General features: G+C 44.4%; 1 protein-coding gene across 4 annotated transcripts in view; it reads right to left on the bottom strand.

Moving 5' to 3' along the window:
• The window catches only part of CLCN3 (chloride voltage-gated channel 3), a 106911-nt gene that overhangs the window by 51125 nt on the left and 30388 nt on the right, over nt 1-25398 (bottom strand). For all 4 annotated transcript variants that reach the window (XM_040418658.1, XM_040418659.1, XM_040418656.1 and 1 more), the window contains exons 2-5: nt 10652-10809; nt 5816-5915; nt 2462-2649; nt 2253-2375 (exon numbers count right to left, since the gene is read on the bottom strand). In XM_040418658.1, the coding sequence (XP_040274592.1) occupies nt 2253-2375; nt 2462-2649; nt 5816-5915; nt 10652-10809 (569 nt within the window). The remainder of the gene's footprint in view (nt 1-2252; nt 2376-2461; nt 2650-5815; nt 5916-10651; nt 10810-25398) is intronic.

Genomic DNA, 25398 nt, shown 5'->3' with positions numbered 1-25398 from the left:
AGGGCAAATTACATAATTTTATTTATTTTAGATGCAACATCCCCCATCCAGGATTTTAACCATAGGGCCCTCCTTGCTACTACTGATAGACTAGAGGTTCTGGCGGCTATCCTAACTGACTCCGAGGTTGCATCAGATAAAAAGTCTACCACTTTTAATAAAAGGGGAAAGGAATCCTCTAGGGTATCGTAAGGTCTCCCCTTAAGTAGGACTTCTAACTGCGGTAACCACTTTTTTAGAGACCGTGAAACTGAAGTTGCCGCTAAATTAGGTTTAAATATGGCCGTAGCAGCCTCCCAGACTTTTTTTAAGCGTGGAATCTACTTTCTTGTGCATAGGATCTTTTAATGATCCCATATCTTCAAAGGGAAGAGAATTGGATCCCGTAACTAATTTTGAAAGGGAAACATCGACTTTAGGGCAAGAGGTTAACAGAGTTTCATCCTCATCATTAAAGGGATATCTACATCTCATGGTTCTGGAAAAAAAAAATTTCCTATCAGGAGATTTCCATTCTCTTTTAATCATTTCTAACATTTTTATGTACTGGGAAGACCCGTTTTTTCCTGTGCTCGAGACCCCCCTACATTTCGTCTTGAACCGACCTATGAATTTTTTCATCGGACAGATCCATAGTCGTCCTAATTGCTTTTATCAACTCGTTTGTATCTTCTGAAGAGAATAGAAAGCTTCTAAATTCTGTGTCTGAGCCTGAAGAATCAATGGAATTATCACTGAATCTGAATCCTGATCTGGGTTTGAGTTAAAGGATTCGTAACTTTTACCCCACGACTTAGTTTTATGTATTGTTGGGTTAAGGTTAGATGTGGACTGTTCCGCAAAAACTGACCGCATCTCCTCTCTAATCACATCCCTTAGTTCATCTCTAATGGATGGAACTAAATCTTTGGCCATGTTAGCCGTGCAAGCTTTACAGAGTTTTTTGGACCCTTCTGACAGTTTTTAACCGCCTCTTTTTTACTCAACAGGCACACAGGAAAGAGAGGGGGAGAGAGAGAGAGAGATACACAATAAGGGAGGAAGACATTAGTAGGGTAGTATAATTCCATAGTCTCTCTCCTCCCCCCCCCCCGATGTGACTTACTGCAGCTGCACCCCCAGAAGTCTCCATCTGCATCCCTCTTTTTAAATCTCTCCTTAACTGCAGACCTCAGATCAGTGACCTCCGTCTTGATCTGCTGTGCCAAATTAAGCTCTGCCCCCTTACGGCCATCACACAAACCGGAAGTCCCTGTGGAACGCATCAGCACTTCCTGTGACGTCATCACTAAGCACCAGAGGAAGCGCTGTGATGAGGAGCGTCTTTCTGAGACCGGAGGAACTAAGTGTCCGGTCAGCACATGGCCCCTCCAAGCCGGCGCAAGCAAGGAGGTAAGGAGCAGGATACTTACTTCCCCTTTCCAGCACCAATACAACTCCAATATAGGAGGTTGGTGCTGCCTGCCCCCTCATATGTAATAAGGCATCCTCGACTTTTCCCCACCTCTGCCTGCCTACACAGAAGTGGACCCCCAGCAAATGCCATGAGTGTTGACCCATCTCCCACCTGGAGGGACAGGAAGACACTGAGGATATGATGGAGGAGGGTCATCTCTCATGGTATGCCGTCATGGATGATGAAAGGGAAAATTATTTTTATATTTTAATAGTTTGGGCATTTTGGCACGTGGCGACACCTATTAAGTTTACTGGGGGGGGGGGGGGGGGGGGGGGTGGTGATATGATTTTTTATATTTTGTGTTTCATCCATAATACGTGTATAAAACAGCCCCTGTAATAGAGCAGACTGAAAAGAGGCCAAATAAAAACTATGGTAACATCTTTTCTGACTGATGATAATCTGAAATGCATTAGAATCCTCTCTGACATCACTGTAACAGTATAGCTAAGAAATCATGTGATGTAAACCGTATTAATTGTTTAAAAAAATCTAACATCCTGTCGTTCCTGTGAAACAATCTCGTTTTATAATTCAATAGTACTACATAAAAAGTAAGGCAAGGCCCATGTGCACACAAACACTGTAGAAATAAAAATGTTCTTGAAGAGCGTTAGAACTGGGATAGTGGATATCAGGGGTCCAAGATCCAAGGTATGAACACTGATGGGGCTCTAAATTTCACTTACACAGGCTGACACTTCTGTAGGGCTTGTTTCTTTCATTTACATGACCTATGATGTTCCAGGAATAGAAGAATACAGTAAGGGATTTAAAACTTAGTCATACGCACCTCTGGAATTCCTGAGCCGCAAGCATATGGAGCAAACACTTTGACTAGACTGACCGCTAAAAAGGCAAAACTCAGTGCCCAGAAGATGTACATTATGTAGTTCATAATATATGATCCAGGACCCTGCAAAATGAATACAGGGTCATTACCAGTTCTGAACAGTTGTTATAATGATGTAGTAATACGTGAATGGAACAAAACCAACTTACTTCTGCCTGGCCTATTATGAGATCTGCCCATGTATTCCACTGAGGACACTTGTCTCGCTCCTCAAATGTGGCTTCATCTGACCTCCAGCAACACTGTTCATGGTTAAACCAAAATGCAGTCATGCAAATGCCTTCCTTTAAATCTGCCATCCAGTCTGCAGCAATGTCTATTAAGCCTGCCAGGGCACCTGTGGTACAAATCAACCATGTTACCAGATTTAAAAAGGGGGGTATGTTCTTATTAATTTACAGACTACTGTTCTGTCACATTTATAAGGTGTTGCAGGGAGTGTCAGCAGTTCTCATCATACAAGACTGCTGACTGCACTAGGTCGGGGCTGTGGAAAGCAGGATAAACTTACTTTGTTGTCGCTATTAGTAGTGCAAATGGCAACATTTATTCTGCTGGGCGCCATCCCACAAGCGCCCCAAAGGTGGTCCCTGTCAGGCTAAAGTGCTTTACATTCCCTTCCCAATTCTAATCGATAGGTATAGTAGTCTCCTAGTTGGACGTACAGCTGAGAGGGGAGAGGCCGTAAAGCAGGTTACTGAAGAGCGCAAATTACAGTGGCAGACCACATGGAGGAAAAAGAGATCCTCAAAAGTACAGATAAAAGGTTAGCCCCGATTTCCATGGCCACTACCGAGCGCAGTCAGCAGTTCTGCAGACTTAAAACTGCTGAGAGACTCCCTTTACCTCTTACACCAGGTGTAACTGGACGAACGTTACAGGAAGTAAATATGGACTATGGAGGCCCCACAGGTCAAAGTCTCTTCATAGAAAATGAAGAATAACTTCTGCATTCTCCCTGGCTGCCAGTTCTATACATATATAGTAGCTGCATGATTCAAGTGTCCATTTGTCAATAACTGGAGACATTATAGCACAGCGCCTCAGAAGAAAACCATATAGTCATTTAAGGGTTAACATGCAAGCATTAAAATCATATTACCATTTCAATTATTCTTACATCCAATCATTGGTAACGATCAACTCTCTAAATTTTAACATCTATGAAAACAAAACATACTGGATCCTGGAAGCACTATCTTAATCACTGCTAGGGACTATACACACGCCGAGAATCCGACAGATAATCACTAACAAGCATTCACAGGAACATTCGTTAGTGACTATCTGCCGATGTAAAGGTGCTGCCGAAACGCTGGTTCATCGGGTAATCGAATCTTTCGTGCAGTGAACTAAATCGCTGTTTGCCGGAAGCAGATAGTGATGTCTAAACAGCCTCTGATTCAGTATAGGGACAAGCGAGGACATTGGCAGTCATTCCTCCACATACTGTGGAGGGGATCGCTGCATGTATTAGCAGCAGTCTCCTTTACTTACAAGCAGGCGCTTGTCAGTAAGGAATGCTTCCTTCCCGACAATTGCCTGCTAAGGCTACTTTCACACTAGCGTTTTGAATTCCGTTTGTGAGATCCGTTTCAGGGATCTCACAAACTGTTCAAAACAGATCAGTTCAGCCCCAATGCACTCTGAATGGATAAGGATCCGTTTAGAATGCATCAGTTTGGCTCCGTTCCACCTCCATTCCACTCTGGATGCGGACACCAAAACGCTGCTTGCAGCGTTTTGGTGTCCGCCTGGCGATGCAGAGCCAAACTGATCCATCCTGACTTACAATATAAGTCAATGGGGACGGATCCGTTTTCACTGACACAATATGGTGCAATTGAAAACTGATCTGTCCCCTATTGACTTTCAATGTAAGTCAGGACGGATCCGTTTTGACTTACTTTTTTTTTATAAAAAGAATATTGCAAACGGATCCGTTCTGAACGGATACAAGCATTTGCATTATAGGTGCGGATCCGTCTGTGCAGATACCAGACGGATCCGCACCTAACGCAGGTGTGAAAGTAGCCTAAATTGTCCTGTGTAAAGAGACCTTTAGGGTGTGTTCAGACAGGTCGTAAATTGAATTGATACGATTTAAAGGGGTTACGACCACCCTGCAGTCCAGCAGCGTGGCTGTGCTTGTATACTATAGGAAAAAGCACCAGGCTATGTGCACTACCACGGTCCCGTCCACCAGAGAGGCTGGCATTTTTTCTTAGTGTTCAAGCACGACCACCACTGAAGGATTGCAGGGTTGTTGTAACCATGGAAACAAGCAGTGTATAATGAGATAGGAAACGAACCAAACTGGTAAAGGAAGTAAGATGGACAATCTCAATACATTAGCAAGTATCTTGTATTAACTTTCTATACATGATAAATGCCACTTGCTGAAGTGAGACAATCCCTTTAAGACCGCCCCCGGTCAACTATCAGTGTCTGAGAGCTATGTACATATGTATACACACTTAGGCCTCATGCGCACAAATGTATTTTCGGTTTGCATTTTTTTACGGATCAAATCCGGACCCATTCATTTCTATGGGGCTGCAAAAAAAATGTGGACAACACACGGATGTTATATGTCTGCTGTCCGCATCCATTTATCATGTAGAGAAAGTTAATACAAGGCTCTTACTAATGTACTATTATCCATATTGCCTCCTTTGCTGGCTGATTCATTTTTCCATCACATTATACACTACTTGTTTCCATGGTTACAACAACCCTGCAATCCATATAAGAAATAATGCCAGCCTCACGTAGGCTGGTACTTTTTTCTATAGTGCACAAGCACAGCCAGGCTGCTGGACTGCAGGGTGGTCATAACCATGGAAACTTTCTCTGCATAATAAATGCTATTTGCTGAAGTGGCAAAACTCCTTTAAGGGTCCATTCACACGTCCGCAAAATGGGTCCTCATCCGTTCCACAATTTTGCGGAAGAGGTGCGGACTCATTCATTTTCAAAGGGGCCAGAATGTGCTGTCCACGTCCGCATTTGCGGATCGGCAAAAAAATAGAACATGTCCCATTCGTGTCCACAATTGCACACAAGCAAAGGCATTTTCTATGAGCGTGCCGGCGATGTGCGGTCCACAAAATGCGGAACGCACATTGACGGTGTCCGTGTTTTGCGAATACGCAAAACACATACGGACGTGTGAATGGACCCTAAGGATTTACAATCCAGATTTGCAGATTACAGTACAACAAAGCACCCTCGAACAAAATGACATGTGGTCTGATTTTAAAACCGCAGCATGTCAATGCATAGGGTGAAGCCTGCAGCAAATATGCATGTACCAAGCAAATTTTACCAGACGTCTCGCGGGTCCACGGATGAGTTTTTCCACTGAATTTACGTCCTTTGTGGAAGTAACTGTAAAAGCTGGTAACTTGGCAGTTTCAAGTCACATCCATTTACCTGTATGTATCCAAGTCTGTAAATCTATATTCTACAAAGGTGACATTCAGGTCTCACATGAACTTTACCTGAAGCTAAACCAGTTAGTGTTACAACCAGCCATCCCGACCAAGCGTCATACAGACTTTTTGATAACTCCCATGCGGATTCTTTTTTCTTACTGTTAATCTAGTGCAAAAAAATAAAGTAAAGATTTTTAGTAACAAGTATCAATATCAACAACACAGGTCTCTTCCATGGAAATATTGGGCAATGTCTTTACAACAAATTATGCAGTCCTGCCTGAAACATTTCCCAACCTGCATTGATATAGAACAAAAACATCCCAACACTACTTTTATTTGAGTTGCCATACCACCGTCATAATAAAAGATATACAATGCATTAGTCATCAAGGAGAAGCCATCCTTAAATGGCCAGTAAACCCTGAAGCTACCTGCTCTGGAACATTACTCCATACACCTGCAGAAAGCAGGTAAATGGACATCCTGCAGTCAGTGATGGGTCTCCATTCTATCTCCAACTGTACATGAAGTCCAGCCAGGGGGCGGGGATGAACTGCATTCACTTTAACAGACCACAAGACACTGTGAAAAAGCGTGGAAGCTGCAAAACTTCAGATTCTCACAAAACTTCCCACACTTTTTAACTTTTTCACTCCAGCCAATTTCATTTCACCCCATTTACACATGACAAAGAGCTCAGCAGTACAGAGAAGTGGTGAAGGACCTGTAAGGACCAGAGATATATGTCACCATGTGGGCAGAGCACTTGTGTGAGGTTTCCTTCTATAAGTAGTCCTATTTCATCCCTCTCCATATAATGGCCACTGATGCCCTATAAGTCTGGACATGCTGGAGTTGTAGTTCTCTCCTTATACCACTCTCCCTATAAGGTCCACTAAGCCCAACAACAGTCTGGACATTGTGGGAATTTTAGTTTTCTCCTCTTATACCCCTCTCCCTATAATGTCTGCTGTTACCCCACAATAACAGCCTTACACGCTCGAGTAATAACGACTACCACTACAGAGGAATACCTGATAGATCTGACAGATGGGAAATGTTTCCATCAGAACAGGCGTTTTCTCCCACTGTCACTACAGCCCTTGTCTGGGTTATGCTTGTATATATTTGAGGGAGGGGAGATTTATTGTGGTAGCTTTAGTATTCAGTCTAATACAGTTCCACGTGGTAGTAACCAAATCTGCTTTTGCTAATATTAACAAGGAGCCACTCTCGCTGAGTGTGACAAAAGTTATCCAGACTACACCCAGCCCCGCACTCCTACACTTCCTGCCTTACATGCACAAGCATAAGAGGGAGAGGAGGGGTGATAGTGATGGCTGCATCCTGAGACAACAATGCACTGCTTTTCTACTTTATTTTTCATGGTCTGCAATTGTGATATCTGACGAAACAAGAGCAAAGACACAAAAGGAGATTATGTTACATTGTGTTGGTTGTTCTTTTTTGTGTTTGTATTTTGGATTTTAATTCCCCTTTAAAGGGAAGCTGTCACCATGTCCAGAGAAAACTTGTGGCTAAAAGCCAATACACATTCCACTTTTTTGCTTGAAACATTTTGTCAGAAAGGAGCCACGAAAAAAATAAAATAAATGCAACTATATGATTGTGTAACAAATATCATTCATGTCTACTATCCCTATGCAGTCTGGATCAACAGTAATCTTTTACTACTGCCTAATACAATTGCTTAGAAGCAAGTGGTAACTGTGGGCCTTAAAGATATGTATGTGAGCAACCTACTAATATTACATATTGAAGCTGGTCCAATTCAGAAACTAGGGTGTGCAATGCTGGATTTACACAGCCCAATGTACCAGGAAAGAATGAACTCTCCGGAAAATCGGCCGCAGATCACCGCATGAACGAGCGAAACACTCAGGTAAACACTTGAGTTCACACAGACAAGAGGTGTACACCAATGGATGTGCCTTTGGCATGTTAAAAAAGATGTCCAATCTTGGGGTTTGGACCCGCTCCATCGCTTGGGTAGGGAGGAGGGGGGGGGGGGTACTGGGCTTTAGTTGGGTAGGGAGGGTGGGTTTCCTGTTGATAAATTATTGAATGGGAAATGTGGTTCTGTACCAGATATATTTTGTAACTAGAATACGTTATTTTATGTGCTTCTTGTACCATGGATTATGTTACTTGTGATACTTATGTAAGTAACTATCTGTCCGATCATGTAATGCTATGGTATTTTTGTCATCTACTGTTGCATGTATGCTGTACAGACTGTCTTCCTTTGTTTTTTTGTGATTTTTTGAAAAACCAAATAAAAATATCTGATTTAAAAAAAAACACTTGAGTTCATCGGGTGAAATGATCTGAGGTTTGGACACCTCAATCATCATTCCCAGGCAGGAGATTATGCCATTTTGTATGAGAACAAGCAGTTTTTTCAAACTGCCCATACATGTTCAATAAGGCTGGGCGATGGACGAAAGTTCTCTCTTCCGACTATCGGACAAAAATATTAAACATGGCTGTGACGAATACCGAACCCCTCGTGCCCCGACGGACATCAGACGTCAACTACGCTGAGCTCACGAGATATGGTATGGTCACTGGTTGCCAAGGCATGACGTTACACCCTCCTGGAGGAGCGGGTAAGGTCAGCTTGATACAGTTTTCACAGATTCCTCCTGCCCACACGGGCACAGAGAGGCAACAAGCTGAGAGAGCCTTTTCACTGCCCCAGTGAAACAGCGGGTTCTCAGCCCGGCAAGACCACCACCAGTTTCTTGTTTGATATAAGCCTGATCCGCTAACGGGATTATATAGGGTAAGAAACCAACCCGCGGTAGCGTATTACTAGGCAGAAACATGGACGTGGGGATTCGTGATCGAAATACCAGACAGCAAAAGATTAAATTATATATTTAATCGCCTTAAGGGCTCACTAGACAATACACTATACACACACAAGGATATATACAGTGGTCTGAGGTTACAACTACAGGTGGTATGGTACAAACAGGATTAAACAGAGCAAAAGTCAGTTTACCAGATGGATGAGTCCTTTTGGGTTATGATGAGTCCTTTGCTGTAGTCACATGGAGGGCACTGATGTCAGCAGGTCCCTCTAAACACATGGCACGATGTGACCCTCCTTCAGAGAAAGACACGCCCGCTTGCTGGCACAAGCCTTTTAACCTGTAGCCGGCCCCTCCACCTGCTGGGCTGGAAGCATATGAGCCACAAAACCGATTAGGGCTCATGGCTCCAGACCAGAATGCTGCAGGGAGGTGGTTCTGGGAATAATGGATCCGCCTGGGTTTCAGCTAACAGTCTAACAGTATGTTGTTTCTGTGGGGAGATAGATATCTCTCCCCTCCCTGGCATCCCACCGCCAGACTATGACCACGGGCCTGTTTGTGCCTGGGATGGCCGGGCGATTCATAATTCCTTATAAATAGCCGGTTCCATGTTGTCTACTAAAATTCATTGAGCTGGGGAATTGCCCAGACCCCTGCAGAGAGGTTTTTCCTGTTCCATTAGCTGGGTTCCTGGCTGGCTGAATGGAGGTGAGAAATTGTAAAAAAAGGTGGCCTGCAAGAAGTTCTCTGCCAGATGGCTGGGCTTGAAGCAGGGCCCTCCAGTGGAGTTCACTACCTCTCCCATGTTACAGGTGATGGCTGGTGTGGGAACATGGCTGACAATGAACAATAATCCATATTCCTCACAATGGCCGACACAATAATGGTCTGCCTGAGAAAATGATTGTTTGTTTTGGTTGAAATCATCTGTTCTCGTCAACTTTAATGTTTATGACCACCTCTAAACCAGTATTACTGCACAATTCCCAGTAAATATCATTTCCCTCTCCATATTGTTTTTTCCAGTTTGACAAGCACTTGGCTATTGTATTGAGTGAGGAAACAACTGAATAGTGATTAGGAAGAGGAGAGAGGAAGAAGGTGGAGCGGTCCTGAACCACAATGAAAGAATAAATGTCATCTTAAGATGTGCTTTACCAGCAAAAACCTGCATTTTCTTAGATTAGGTTCACATCTGCGGCCAAACTTCAGTTTCCTATTCCAGTATATAAAAAAAAAAAAAAAAAAAAAAAAAAAGTGTATGCCTGACACCACTGACTATGATGGGCCTGTCACGTTTTTTGTTTGGATTCCAGTATGTTGCAAAGCTAGCCTAATTCTTCTTCCATAAGTCCCCCACATAAGGAGTATTATCAGCCACCCACACCACAAGCACGGCTGATTTTGCAAAGCATGCATGTGTTGTCAGATACAGCAATGCTTCACATCTCTGGCAGCATCTTAACTTCCTTAACAACAAAAGGATCAGACGTGCTGAAATGAAACAGTCCAAGCCTTCTCATCCCCGATATCCAGTATTATTCAGTTAAGGGCTCATTCACACGACCATATGGCTGCGGTGCATGTATTGTAGACCGCAAACATTTGGAAGCGCTTCCGTGGGCTTTTGGGTCTGTGCCTCCACACGGCAAAAGATAGGACATGTGCAAGAAAAGTATGTGGGCCCTTCGTTATGCAGCAGTAAAATCTATGACAATAGATAACAGTACTTTACATGCAATGTAAGCATTGGCGGTTTCTTGATTAGATGGTATTGAGCCCATTTTCAGTCAGTCCGCTGAGCCTTAATCCAGCGCTGTACATGTATGGTGCTCCAGATGAAAGCCCAGCGGTTGTTATCAGGCCAAGAAGTTTTTTATTTTATTTTTTTAAATCTAAGATCTTTACTGCCAACCAGTATTGTGCCCACATATACAAAGGTAAGCACTCTCAGTGAGGCCCTCACTATATCTTTTAATGTAGTAAAAAAATAGGTCAGCTAAGACATAACGCAGGAATAATAAAATGAAGCAATGTATATAATTAACTGACAGCTTACCCTTCGATGGCGCTCCCGATCTTTGCACTTCTCCCGAACCCAATCAATGGTATGGAAATCATCATATGTGCCAACCCCAGGAATCGGCTCATCCAGCAAGTCCAGCAAGTGTGTAGAGCTGCTGACGCCGCCTCCGTTTGTCATGGTAGAATGTGTTCCTATGAAGCAATTCAAAGCATTTTATCAGTATGTTACGAAAACAAAAAAGTTACCACGAGCAAAGAAATGGAGGTAAGATATATTTCCTTATCCTTGTACAAATATCTACAAGACAAATGCATAAAATATAAAACTACCAGTCACATGTTTGGCTTTCTTGCCTTAGGAGAAATAGTATACGACGCAACCATTATAAAGGTTTTCTACAGATTTCTACACATTAAATTTGAATTGATGCCTAGTGTTCCTGTTGAATAACGTATACTACTCACCTGCTCCTCAACCACTCTGTTCCAACACAAAATGCAGTGTAATATGCAGGCAGCAGCATAGGGAACAGGAGGAGCCGAGCAGATTGTCAGAAAAGATTCAGTAAAACTTGTAATTTAGGGCTCTTTCACACTTGCGTTCTTGTCTTCCGGCATAGAGTTCCGTTGTCGGGGCTCTATGCCGGAAGAATCCTGATCAGGATTATCCTAATGCATTCTGAATGGAGAGAAATCCGTTCAGGATGCATCAGGATGTCTTCAGTTCCGGAACGGAACGTTTTTTGGCCGGAGAAAATACCGCAGCATGCTGCGCTTTTTGCTCCGGTCAAAAATCCTGAACACTTGCCGCAAGGCCGGATCCGGAATTAATGCCCATTGAAAGGCATTGATCCGGATCCGGCCTTAAGCTAAACGTTGTTTCGGCGCATTACCGGATCCGACGTTTAGCTTTTTCTGAATGGTTACCATGGCTGCCAGGACGCTAAAGTCCTGTTTGCCATGGTAAAGTGTAGTGGGGAGCGGGGGAGCAGTATACTTACCGTCCGTGCGGCTCCCGGGGCGCTTCAGAGTGACGTCAGGGCGCCCCACGCTCATGGATGACGTGATCACATGGATCACGTCATTCTGGAGCGCCCCGGGAGCCGCGCGGACTGTAAGTATACTGCTCCCCCGCTCCCCACTACTACTATGGCAGCCAGGACTTTAATAGCGTCCTGGGTGCCATAGTAACACTGAACGCATTTTGAAGACGGATCAGTCTTCAAATGCTTTCAGTTCACTTGCGGTGTTACGGATCCGGCGGGCACCTCCGGCAAATGGAGTGCACGACGGATCCGGACAACGCAAGTGTGAAAGAGGCCTTAGACATTTACATCTCTGCTATTTTTTATTTCATTCTACACGACGGAGGTGTTATCAGCGATTGATAGTATTTTCTGTGTAAGTGTATATACATAGATAGCTGTATACAGGGGAGGTGTTAACAGTGATTGATAGCATTTTCTGTTCAAGTGTGTATACAGAGACAGCTGTCAGTCAATGATAGCTATACACAGGGGAGGCGTTATCAGTGACTGATAGCATTCTCTGGGTAAGGGCTCTTTCACACCTGCGTTATTGTCTTCCGGCATAGAGTTCCGTCGTCGGGACTCTATGCTGGAAGAATACTGATCAGGATTATCCTAATGCATTCTGAATGGAGAGAAATCCGTTCAGGATGCATCAGGATGTCTTCAGTTCCGGAACGGAACGTTTTTTGGCCGGAGAAAATACCGCAGCATGCTGCGCTTTTTGCTCCGGCCAAAAATCCTGAAGACTTGCCGCAAGGCCGGATCCGGGATCAATGCCCATTGAAAGGCATTGATCCGGATCCGGCCTTAAGCTAAACGTCGTTTCGGCGCATTGCCGGACCCGACGTTTAGCTTTTTCTGAATAGTTACCATGGCTACCGGGACGCTAAAGTCCTGACAGCCATGGTAAGTGTAGCGGGGAGCAGGGGAGCAGCATACTTACCGTCCGTGCGGCTCCCCGGGCGCTCCAGAGTGACGTCAGGGCGCCCCAAGCGCATGGATCACGTGATCACATGGATCACGTCATCCATGCGCATGGGGCGCTCTGACGTCATTCTGGAGCGCCCGGGGAGCCGCACGGACTGTAAGTATACCGCTCCCCCGCTCCCCGCTCCTACTATGGCAACCAGGACTTTAATAGCGTCCTGGGTGCCATAGTAACACTGAAAGCATTTGGAAGACGGTTCCGTCTTCAAATGCTTTCAGTACACTTGCGTTGTTACGGATCCGGCAGGCACCTCCGGCAACGGAAGTGCATGCCGGATCCCAACAACGCAAGTGTGAAAGAGGCCTAAGGCTACATGCACATGACCGTATGCGTTTTGCTGTCCGCAAAAAAAACGGATGACATCCGTATGACCAACCGTTTTTTTTGTTTTTTTTTTGCGGATCCATTGTAACTGCCTAAAACAGACAAGAATAGTACATTTTCAATTTTTTTGGCGGGGCTACGGAACGGACATACTGATGTGGACAGCACACTGTGTGCTGTCTGCATTTTTTTGTGGACCCATTGAAATGAATGGGTCCGCATCCTATATGCAAAAAAAATAAATGGAACGGACACGGAAACAAACAACGTTCATGTGCATGTAGCCTTACACAGAGAATGCTATCAATCACTGATAACACATCCCTCGTGTACAATGAAATCATAAATAAAATGGGGGACATTTATCAACAATGGCTTAAATTTGCAGCACATAATACTAACATTACAAATCAAAAGTGGTGATTTGTTTCACCTCATATATAAAAAGGCGCACACCACTTTTAAAATGTGACTTTATAAAATATTAACTTGATTATCTGCCTATTTCTCTTAATTTGCGACATTTTAACACCAATAGCACGAAAATGCGACTTTTTAAAACCGAAACGCGCCATTTCTGCCACCCACTGCCAGACTGCACTTGCGACTTTTAAAACATATTTGTGACATTTACATGGTAAACTGCGACTTTTGTCTCAGACTCGGGACGTTTTTGTTATTATTTTGTTTCCATGTCAATTTACTGACAGAACAGTTTTTTGCTCATTTTTGATAAAATAAATGCACGCTGTTTTATTACCTATCACTTGTTCCTACAATAAGTCCGTTTTCTTTTCATAAATGCGACTGACAAAAAGTTGCATCTTTCTGCCATAAATGTGACTTTTTACACAAAACACTAGCACATAAGTTGGCTTTATTGTCTGCAACAATTTGAGCTATTTCTGCCGATAAGACGGTGACGAGGTGTAATATGCGCCAATTTGATAACCCCGCCCACTTTGACATTTATAACTCATTTCTTTATGGTGAAAATTCTGGAGAAAACAGTTGATGTATTTGGTGCAAATCAAAACGCCATTCTTTTTGGCACATTTTTCGCCATAATTCTGGTGCAACATGCTTAATAAATGTCCCCCAATGTATCAATCTGCCCAGCTTCTACTGCTCCAAAACATGCTACCTACAGATTGCACTGCATTTCGTGGCGGCAAGTCCTCATTAAGGGCTCTTTCACACCTGCGTTGTTGTCTTCCAGCATAGAGTTCCGTCGTCGGGGCTCTATGCCGGAAGAATCCTGATCAGTTTTATCCTAATGCATTCTGAATGGAGAGAAATCCGTTCAGGATGCATCAGGATGTCTTCAGTTCCGGAACGGAACGTTTTTTGGCCGGAGAAAATACCGCAGCATGCTGCGCTTTTTGCTCCGGCCAAAAATCCGGAACACTTGCCGCAAGGCCGGATCCGGAATTAATGCCCATTGAAAGGCATTGATCCGGATCCGGCCTTAAGCTAAACGTCGTTTCGGCGCATTGCCGCATCCGACATTTAGCTTTTTCAGAGTGGTTACCATGGCTGCCGGGACGCTAAAGTCCTGGCAGCCATGGTAAAGTGTAGTGGGGAGCGGGGAGCAGTGTACTTACCGTCCGTGCGGCTCCCCGGGCGCTCCAGAGTGACGTCAGGGCGCCCCAAGCGCATGGATCATGTGATCACATGGATCACGTCATCCATGCGCATGGGGCGCTCTGACGTCATTCTGGAGCGCCCCGGGAGCCGCACGGACTGTAAGTATACCGCTCCCCCGCTCCCCGCTCCTACTATGGCAACCAGGACTTTAATAGCGTCCTGGGTGCCATAGTAACACTGAACGCATTTGGAAGACGGTTCCGTCTTCAAATGCTTTCAGTACACTTGCGTTTTTCCGGATCCGGAGTGTAATTCCGGCAAGTGGAGTACACGCCGGATCCGGACAACGCAAGTGTGAAAGAGGCCTAAGCTGTCGTCAGCAGCGAATCTCCATGTGTAATCAGGGATGCACTGCCGTTAATCAATAGAAATGATTAAGGGAGAAATCTGTGCTCGAAATCGTTCCTCCCTAAGGCCTCTTGCCCACGAACCTAAGGGCACCTTACCCGTGCTGCGGAACACAAACTGCAGTCCGCAATGCACGGGCACTGAGCGTGGGGACGCCGCATACGGATCGCGACCCCATTCACTTGATCCGTTCGTTACACAAAAAGTTCTAAAAGTTCTATTTTTTTGCGGAACGGAACACCACAGAAGCACTCCGTAGTGCTTTCGTGGGGTTTTATTCCGTGCTTCCGTTCCGCATCTCCGGATTTGCAGACTCCGTGATGAGGAATGCACACGGCTGGTGACCCGTGTATTGCAGAACTGCCGTATGCGGTCCGCAGCATGGGCACGGAGCCCTTTCGTTCGTAGGCAAGAGGCCCTCTGTTATCAGGCCGGTGCCAACAAGCACTGGTTAATGTGTTGTCATGGTTTGGCGCTCGCAGCAGTGTAATACGGCCCTTAGCGGACATTCAATGTATTTTAAAAGAGAAAACCAAACTGACAAACATATCCAATCTACAGGCAACCAGATGAAAAGCTAAATGAAATCATGAGCCCCCGAATAAAGCATATTTCCATAGGAAATCACAAGACAAGAAAAACCCATGACCAACAAGCTCTCACAACAGCAGCGAATCTACTGAGATAGCGCTCTCCGGGGCGGCAGGTGGCCTTATCTTCAGTGAGCAGGTCCTTGACAATACGACAGGAATAGATGCCATCTACCCTATAAACCCACTGAAAATACATGGTTAATCATTACCTTTAACAGGATGTAGAACAAAGTTCGGACGGCCACATTCACATACATGTATACACACTCCTACACTTCCCATTTACACGCACACAACTTCTCACATAGGAGATGACCATGAATATATCTGTTGTAGGAATAGCATGCAGGCAAGTCCCAGTGAACACAAGAGACAGGAGGCATGGTGTGCCATTTTAGACACTTCCATTATTCTGTGGGTCAGTAAGATTAGAGTCTACGTTTAGATACCAAGTTTAGTTAGTCTATAACTTTATGATCACTGTAATTTTTTGTTTTTGGGAGGCTATTTTCCAGTTTTTATTTTTTGTTCCTGCAACGCTGCCCACAGTGCAGGACAAATACTTTCATATTTTAACTGTTCTTACATTTTCAGACACGATGATGCCATCAATGCTCATATATGTTGTTGTTTATTTCATTTTGTAAAATGGGGTAGATTTTTTTATTTTTCAAAAACTACTTTTTCTCTTTAACTTTGCATGTTCCATTCCCCTAGGGGGAACTAAAAAGAATTGTTAGATCATTTATACCATACCAGGTCCTTAGGGTCTGCCAGGTATAGAAGCCTATTAGGCCCATAGGCAGGGTCTAACAGGCAAAGCATCAATACTGACAGGTACAATGGCATTACAACGCATCATACCAGCAATTACAAAAAAAAGTTTTAGAAAAAATAAAAAAATTGAATAAAGGCTATACATACGTAATACATACATGTTGCCATGTCTGTAACAACAAGCACTATAAAAATGATTATTCTGTCCGGTGAATGCCACAAAAAAAAAAATAAAGAAAAATGCGAGAACTGACCTCACCTCCCCCAAAAATTCATGTGCCTCAACAAGCCCTAACACAACACCATCAATAAAAAAAAAAATGGCGACAAATAGTAAAAGTAATTAAAATATATATATATATTTACAACAGAGATTCCTGATACCTTTTAAAAGGGGTTATCCGGGCTTTTAAAATTGATGACCTATCCTCCTGCTATGTCTATGGCAAAGCACCAGCAGCGAGCTTCATACAGCTGATCAGCAGTGGTGCCGGATGTCAGCCCCTAGCAATTTGATATTGATGACCTGCCCTGAAGATAGGTCATCAATATTAAAGCCCCTTTAATGGCTAACTGAAAAAGATGACAAAATAGCAAGCTTTGGAGACTACTCAGGTCTCTTCATCAGGTCTACTTTTAAGACCCGAGTACTCTCTAAACCTTGAAATTTTATTTTTGATTGATCCATCACTGCTTCTCAGTAATTAAAGGGGTTCTCCAGGAATTAGGAAAATGAAAATTCTGTCACCTCGTTTTAGCTTATAGAGATGCGGACATGCACGGCTAGATCACCGCTAGCATGTCCGCAATATACCGCTCCTATAGGGCTGTGTGCTTTTATGGTGTTAAAAAAATTATTTTATAGATATGTAAATGAGCCTGGTAAGGAGCCCAAGGGGCTGTACTAACCTTCTTGGAGCCCAGCCACGCCCCCTGTGAAGGAGCCCAGCACCGCCTGCGTCCTCCGAATCTCCTCCTAGCTCACAGTTAGGCTACATTCACACGTCAGTATTTTTCTATATCCCAATTTTCGGTCCGTTTTTTGCTGATCCGCTGTTCCTGAAAATGTTTCCGTATGTCATCCGTTTTTTGCGAATCCGCAAAAAACGGAAACATGTATAAATTTCAATAAGCAAATAAAGTTGTTTGGATTTCTTTGAAAAAAATAAAAAATAAAAAAAATAAAATAAATTAAAATGTAATTTCCAGGAACGGAATCCGCATAAAACGGATGACATACGTAATGACATCCGAATGTCTTCCGTTTTTAGCGGATCCATTGACTTTGTATTGTACCAGGATCCGAATTTTGCAGAAAAGAATAGGACATGTTTTATATTTAAACGGACATGCGGAAAGGAACGGAAACGGACAGCACACATTGTGCTGTCCGATTTTTCCAGGAGCCATTGAAAATGAATGGGTCCAGATCTGTTCCGCAAAAAACGGAACAGATCAGGAAAGAAAAAACGGACGTGTGAATGGACCCTTAGATTGCCGTAATCTCAGCGAAGTTCCTTCCCTGAGGCTGATGCCAGCACAGGGAAGGAACACTATGCCGGTACTGCGCATGCACGAGCTCGCGAGATTACGGCGATAAAACTTACCAGGAAAGATTAAAAGGACCTTAACATGTATAGCTTGGAAGAAAGAAGAGACAGAGGGGATATGATAGAAACTTTTAAATACATAAGGCTACTTTCACACCAGCGTTTCGGTGTCCGCCTGTGAGATCCATTTCAAGGCTCTCACAAGCGACCCCAAACGGATCCGTTCATCCTCAATGCATTCTGAATGAATAAGGATCCGTTCAGAATGCATCAGTTTGGCACCGTTCCGCCTCCATTCCGCTCTGGAGGCGGACACCAAAACGCTGCTTGCAGCGTTTTGGTGTCTGCCTGGCCATGCGGAGCCAAACGGATCCGTCCTGACTTACAATGCAAGTCAATGGGGACGGATCCGTTTGACGTTGACACAATATGGTGCAATTGTAAACGGATCCGTCCCCCATTGACTTTCAATGTAAAGTCAGGACGGATCCGTCTGACTAAGAATTAGACTTAGACTTTTTTTTTTTACACAGAATGCAGACGGATCTGTTCTAAACGGATACCATTGTTTGCATTTATAGGTGCGGATCCGTCTGTGCAGATACCAGACGGATCCGCACCTAACGCAGGTGTGAAAGTAGCCTAAAGGGAAGCAACAAGGTAAAAGAGGAGAGAATATTTAAAAGAAGAAAAACTGCTACAAGAGGACACAGTTTTAAATTAGAGGGACAAAGGTTTAAAAGTAATATCAGGAAGTATTACTTTACTGAGAGAGTAGTGGATGCATGGAATAGCCTTCCTGCAGAAGTGGTAGCTGCAAATACAGTGAAGGAGTTTAAGCATGCATGGGATAGGCATAAGGCCATCCTTCATATAAGATAGGGCCGGGGGCTATCCATAGTATTCAGTATATTGGGCAGACTAGATGGGCCAAATGGTTCTTATCTGCCGACACATTCTATGTTTCTATATGTGTAATCTTTTGGGTAAATAAATTCCATTAATCCATTCACAATGTCATGCTCTTCCAGAGGTTTTTGTAAGATTATTGGGCAGTTTCTCTGCCTACAAGATATTATCACAGATGCTTGGTTTACTTTTGCAGTTCTCAGAACTGAATTTGACTCAGCAGAGATCACATGCCTCTTCTTCACAGCAAAAATGTTATAACATGAACAGAGTTGAGAAAAAGACCCTAATCCTAACTTCTACAAACCTATGAATGCAGAATCAACCTAATCAAACTAATATGAAAAGTTGTTATTCTAAAAATATTCATCTACTTGCATATTATAAGTTATACCAGCAAGAATTAGTCATTTATGTAGAAAACTATGATTTAAATCAAGCCTTACTGACTAGTGATTTAAATCAAATCCACCCTGTCCTGAATACAGCTGATAAGATCTTCAGGTTAATCTCTCTAGGAATGAAGTTCACGAGGAGACATGAAGTACAGAGAGGACAGGTAATGTGGAGCTGTGTTAATGGAGACTGCATACAAGTGCTGCTGTTCATTATCTACACCCCCACTATCCTCGCTGTACTTCATGTCTCCTAATTTCTAAAGAAATTCATCTGAAGATCATATTAAAATGTATTCAGGATTAGGGATCGACCGATATTGATTTTTTAGAGCCGATACCGATAATCTGTGAACTTTCAGGCCGATAGCCGATAATTTATACCGATATTCTGTGAATTTTCATTCCTACACAAATCTGCTGAAAAAGAATATGTTTATTGTTAACGTGTAGGTATTTTTTGTAAATCTTTCTTTTTCATTTACACTTATTATTTTTTTTATTTTTATTTTTTTACTATTAGCCCCCTTAGGGACTAGAACCCTTGTCCTATTCACCCTGATAGATCTCCATCAGGGTGAAGAGGACTTCACACTGTCCCTGCTGCTCTGTGCACACAGCAGCAAGGGAGCGGACTATGGCAGCCAGGGCTTTAATAGCGTCCTGGCTGTCATGGTAACTGATCGGAGCCCCAGGTTTACACTGCTGGGGCTCCGATCTGAACTGCCACTGAGGAGGAGGGGAGAGGGGACACTGTGGCCACTGCCACCAATGATTAATACTGGGGGGCGCACTGCGAAACCAATGTCTAAAACTGGGGTTGGGGGGGGGGGGGGGGGGGCGCACTGCGCCACCAATGAAGATAACTCTCATTCATTCATATACAGGAGGCGGGAGCTGGCTGCAGAATCACATAGCCGGCTCCCGACCTCTAAGAGCGGTAGCTGCGATCCGCGGCAGTTAACCCCTCAGGATCGCAGCTACCACTCATAGAGGTCGGGAGGCGGCTATGTGATTCTGCAGCCAGCTCCCGCCTCCTGTATATGAATGAATGAGAGTTATCTTCATTGGTGGCGCAGTGGCCATAGCCCCTCCCCTCTTCTTGTCCTCCCTCCTCTCATTGTTGGCAGCGGCAGCACAGGGGGAGGGAGACACTGCTTCCTTCTCCCCTGTGCTGCTGAGGGAACACGGAGAGCGCTGTCAGCAGTGCGATCCGTGTTCCTGATAAGTTATCGGAATATCGGCAAAATAGATGCAGATACCGATAACTGTCAAAATCCTGAATATCGGCCGATAATATATCGGTAAAACCGATGATCGGTCGATCCCTATTCAGGATCATAATCCCTGACACGTAAGAGAGGAAGATGGCGCAGCTCTTTAACTTGTCCTCCTGTGTAATTAGGACAGGTTTTGTGTGGACTAGTAGGATGGCGGCCATTTTATTTCTCCTAATGACTGCTCCCCTGACAAAACAAGCCATTATAACTAATTAAAGGTATTTGGGAATATATTTATAATGAAGTAATATTTAAGTATTTTAATTTTCTTAATTCCCGGTGACCCCCTTTAATAGTATACAGCCCCATCATCTACATACTGTACAGGGGGTATTCATATACCTTTCGATCAAAATGCATAAGCTGCCTCTTCATGTCAAGGCTGTCTCTACGAGTGGGTACCTACTATAATTTGGAGCAGCCCCGCGTGGCAACCACCGACGCTACAGAACTGCACCAGCAGGCGACGTTTGCAGTATGTATATTATGGGGATGCATAGAATTTATTATGCTGAGAAGCAATGATAGATCCGTGCATAGCGTGCGGATCCATGATTTTCTCTTGCTGTTGGATATTTATTTTGATTGTTTTGTTTTAGCAGCTCCAACCTCTGCAAACCTGACATGATGCCTGAAAAATATTCTAATAAAATCAAGGCCCTAAAACCCATAAGGCCCCTCCTTTCATTTCTGAGGCCTGTGTTTGACTCAAGTGGCACGCTACGACCACAGCTGGGATATTTCTGGGAAGTTCAGCATCAGGGTTAGGGTGCACTAGGGAGTGTTGTATGAATGGGTCCACCTCATGTGAATGAGGTCTAATAAATAATGAGGTTTGCTTTGCTATTAACCTTTGCTGTGAATTAAAATGGAAAAGCTGCAAATAAAAGAATATACCGTATTTTTCACCCTATAAGACGCACTTTTTCCTCCCCATAAATGGGAGGAAAATGCCCCTGCGTCTTATGGGGCGAATGCTGGCAGTTTTACATCGCTGGATGCGATGTACGGAGCGGGGGCCGGGAATAGCGGTGGGGCGGTGCGGTCACTGTACTATAGCCCCGCCCCACCGCTCCAGTATTCTAATATAAAATGTATTATTGAATTAAAAGTTATTAAACATGCCCCCCTCACTCCTAATAGTACCGTATATCCTAATTGCTTCTGTATAATGCCGGCAGGCAGGCCGGGGGGCAGCGTAACTCCCTGATGTCACGTGCCTGCGCCACCTGCTTTATGAATGAAGCAGGCGGCACAGGCAAGTGACGTCAGTGAGTGACGCGCCAGCCGCCCGGCCCGCATTATACAGGAGCAATTAGGACATACAGTACTATTAGGAGTGAGGGGGGCATGTTTAATAACTTTTAATTCAATAATACATTTTATATTTGTATACTGGGGGCGGGGGGCACACTGAATCTGTGGATGGCACAGTTAAGGGGCGGGGGTCTGTGGATGGCACATATATAACAGTGCCATCCACAGATCCCCCCCCTGTAACAGTGCCAGCCACAGATCCCCCCCATAAGTGTCCGTCATCCACAGATCCCCCCCATAAGTGTCCGTCATCCACAGATCCCCCATAAGTGTCCGTCATCCACAGATCCCCCCCATAAGTGTCCGTCATCCACAGATCCCCCCCATAAGTGTCCGTCATCCACAGATCCCCCATAACAGTGTCCGTCATCCACAGATCCCCCATAACAGTGTCCGTCATCCACAGATCCCCCCATAACAGTGTCCGTCATCCACAGATCCCCCCATAACAGTGTCCGTCATCCACAGATCCCCCATAACAGTGTCAGTCATCCACAGATCCCCCCATAACAGTGTCAGTCATCCACAGATCCCCCCATAACAGTGTCAGTCATCCACAGATCCCCCCATAACAGTGTCCGTCATCCAAGGATCCTCCCATAACAGTGTCCGTCATCCAAGGATCCTCCCATAACAGCGTCCGTCATCCAAGGATCCTCCCATAACAGTGTCCGTCATCCACAGATCCCCCCCATAACAGTGTCCGTCATCCACAGATCCCCCCCATAACAGTGTCCGTCATCCACAGATCCCCCCCATAACAGTGTCCGTCATCCACAGACCACCATTAGTTCCAAACCCACCAAAAGCACACCTTTTGGTTAAAAAAATTTTTTTTCTTATATTCCTCCCCAAAAACCTAGATGCGTCTTATGGGCCGGTGCGTCTTATAGGGCGAAAAATACGGTATATATTTTTTTAATTTCACCTCCATCTTGCTTTAAAGGGGTTGTTCACCTTTGGGGGGGCCTTTCTGCCAGACCCCTGTGAAGAGAAGCATACATACCCGCTTCTCCACCACTGGATTATTTGCTCCCTCATCACAGCTGCCTAGCTCCGATCCCTGCGTATCAACATCCTGTATGACCACAGGTGACACCCCCGCCCCATGCATCACATGACCCAGCTATATCCATCACCACAGTGGGAGCAGCGCTGCAACTGTAACACACTGTGCTTTTTCTGCACGGGAATCCACACAGAAAAATTGCTCGTAGTTTGTAACGTGTGCAGGAGGCCTTGAGACAGAGGGAGGCGTATTCGTGCTGAAATGCACAATTCTGTTTCTTCCTTGGGGGCTGAAAGGGTATTCCAGAACAAACAAAATGCTGTTTAATGGCCTGCAAATGGTATATAAAAAATAAAAAATAAAGATTTTCATACTTTCCTCACTAATTTCTACTGCTGCCGCCATGAGACTGCCAGCGTACCCTGCTGCTCCCACTTCCTGCACCTCTTGCCGACTCGACAGGCTGCAGTGACGACAGGCTGTTGACTGTCCGAGTGGCATTCCACATTTTTGCCACCGGTGTTTATTTCAATAGCTGCATTTTGAGCTTGAGGTTTTTGAAATGGACCTGCGCCAAAAAACGCACACAAAAAAAACAACGCATGGACTTACATGGCGACGTTCATGGGAAACCCTGCTCCAAACCACATATTGACACAGCAGAGCTCAGCTTCTATCATATCCTTCTATCAGACAGAAGAAATCTCCATGTTTTTATGGAAATGTTTTAAAATAATTTTTCCATGTCACTATATTTAATAAAAATGTATATAACCCTGAAATTTTAACACTGGCCACTAGGTCTAATAGGTGACTTACCACCCGCAGAATGACCATGTCAAGTAACAGCTCTAAATAGTTAAAGGGGTTGTCTCATCACAGACAATTGGGGCATATTGCTAGGATTTGCCCCTATTATCTTATATGTGTGGGTCCCACCGCATATCGAGAACAGAGCCCCTAAAGTGGTGGAGGATGCACGGTGTATGTGCAGCCACCCTCCATTTATTTTCTAGGGGGCCGCCGAAAATAGCCAAGCACTGGCTCAGCTATTTCCGTCAAGCCCATAGAAGTGAATGGGAGCGGTGGCAGTTTATGCGCCGTGTGCCGCCATTCTCTTCCAAGGTAGCGCGCTTGGTGGTGGCCGGAGCGGAGTCCTCCAGTCTCCACTTTGCGGGGCTCCGTTCCTGATATGGGTGTGGGTCCCAAGGTAGGGCCTGTACCTATAACACAATGGGGGCATATCCTAGCGATATTCCCTTATTGTCTGTGATGAGACAACCCCTTTACAGAATTATCAGCTCCCTCCTGACCTCTGCACAGGCAATACCTAGAAACCTCTATCATAAAAGTCAAGGGCGTCAGCTCCTGTCTATTGTCTTAAAGGGAAACTGTCAGCAATTTTATGCTGACGTCACTTAGTGGCACAAAGTAGTGACAGAAATGCTGATTTCAGCGGTGTGTCACTCATGAGCTAAAAATAAGTGGTTGCTGAGAACCAGCATCATAACCATTGCAGCCCAGGCCTTGAAGAGAGTCAGATCTACTTTATAATAGTCATGGTTATTCATAATCTCCTGCACTCTCACCCATCTGCTGATGATTGGCAGTTCTCTCCTAGAGAGAAAGGGAGAAAACTAGGTAGAAGACTGCCAGTCATCAGCAGGTGGGCAGGAGAGCAGGAATTCATGTATAACCAGGACTCTTCTCAGGGGGCCAGGACTCTTTTCCAGGCCCAGTCTGTAATGATTGTGATGTTAGTTCTCGGCAACCACTTACTTTTAACTTATAAATTACAGACCTCTGAAACCAACTCACCTGTCCCTACTTTATACTGACGTTAGTATTTAATATATGTTTGGGCCAGTGTGAAAATTGCAGGATTATAGACATTTTTAAAATATAGATCGTGAGATGGAAAAAGTAAAAGTTCAAAAAACAAACAAAAAAAAAAACAAAGTCAATGGAGGACGGATCCGTTTTCTATTGTGTCATAGAAAACGGATCCGTCCCCATTGACTTACATTGTGTGCCAGGACGGTCCATTTGGCTCAGTTTCTTCAGACGGACACCAGAACGCTGCAGGCAGGGTTATGGTGTCGCCTCCAGAGCAGAATGGAGGTTGATCGGAGGCAAACTGATGCATTCTGAGCGGATCCTTTTCCATTCAGAATGCATTAGGGCTAAACTGATACGTTTTGGACCGCTTGTGAGAGCCCTGAACGGACCTCACAAACGGACACCAAAAGGCCAGTGTGAAAGTAGCCTTAAGCAATAGGTTGTTATCGGATGACACGTTCACTTTTTATATAACTAGTCTATTCTGGTTTACAGATCCAGAAAAACCACCTGAACTGGTCCTTCAGGTTGGGGACACCACACATTGCCAAATGTCAGGAATTGGAAGTATGTGAAATAAATAACTTTCAGTCCTCAATAGTCCATGCTCAAATCCGTGAGAAGGTGGTCAGTGATGCCTCCGTGTCTGTGTTTTGCTGTTTATCCATGAAACGGATGCAACACAGATGGCATCCGTGGCTTTCACGGACCCATAGACTATAATGGGCGTGATGGATCCGTCACCACGTACAAAATAGAGCACGGACTGTGGTG

The sequence above is a fragment of the Bufo bufo genome, chromosome 2, assembly GCF_905171765.1.
Source record: "Bufo bufo chromosome 2, aBufBuf1.1, whole genome shotgun sequence".
Classification (NCBI taxonomy): Eukaryota; Metazoa; Chordata; class Amphibia; order Anura; family Bufonidae; genus Bufo; species Bufo bufo.
Note: the sequence above shows the minus strand (reverse complement) of the source record. Positions and strands in the feature narration are given on the sequence as shown.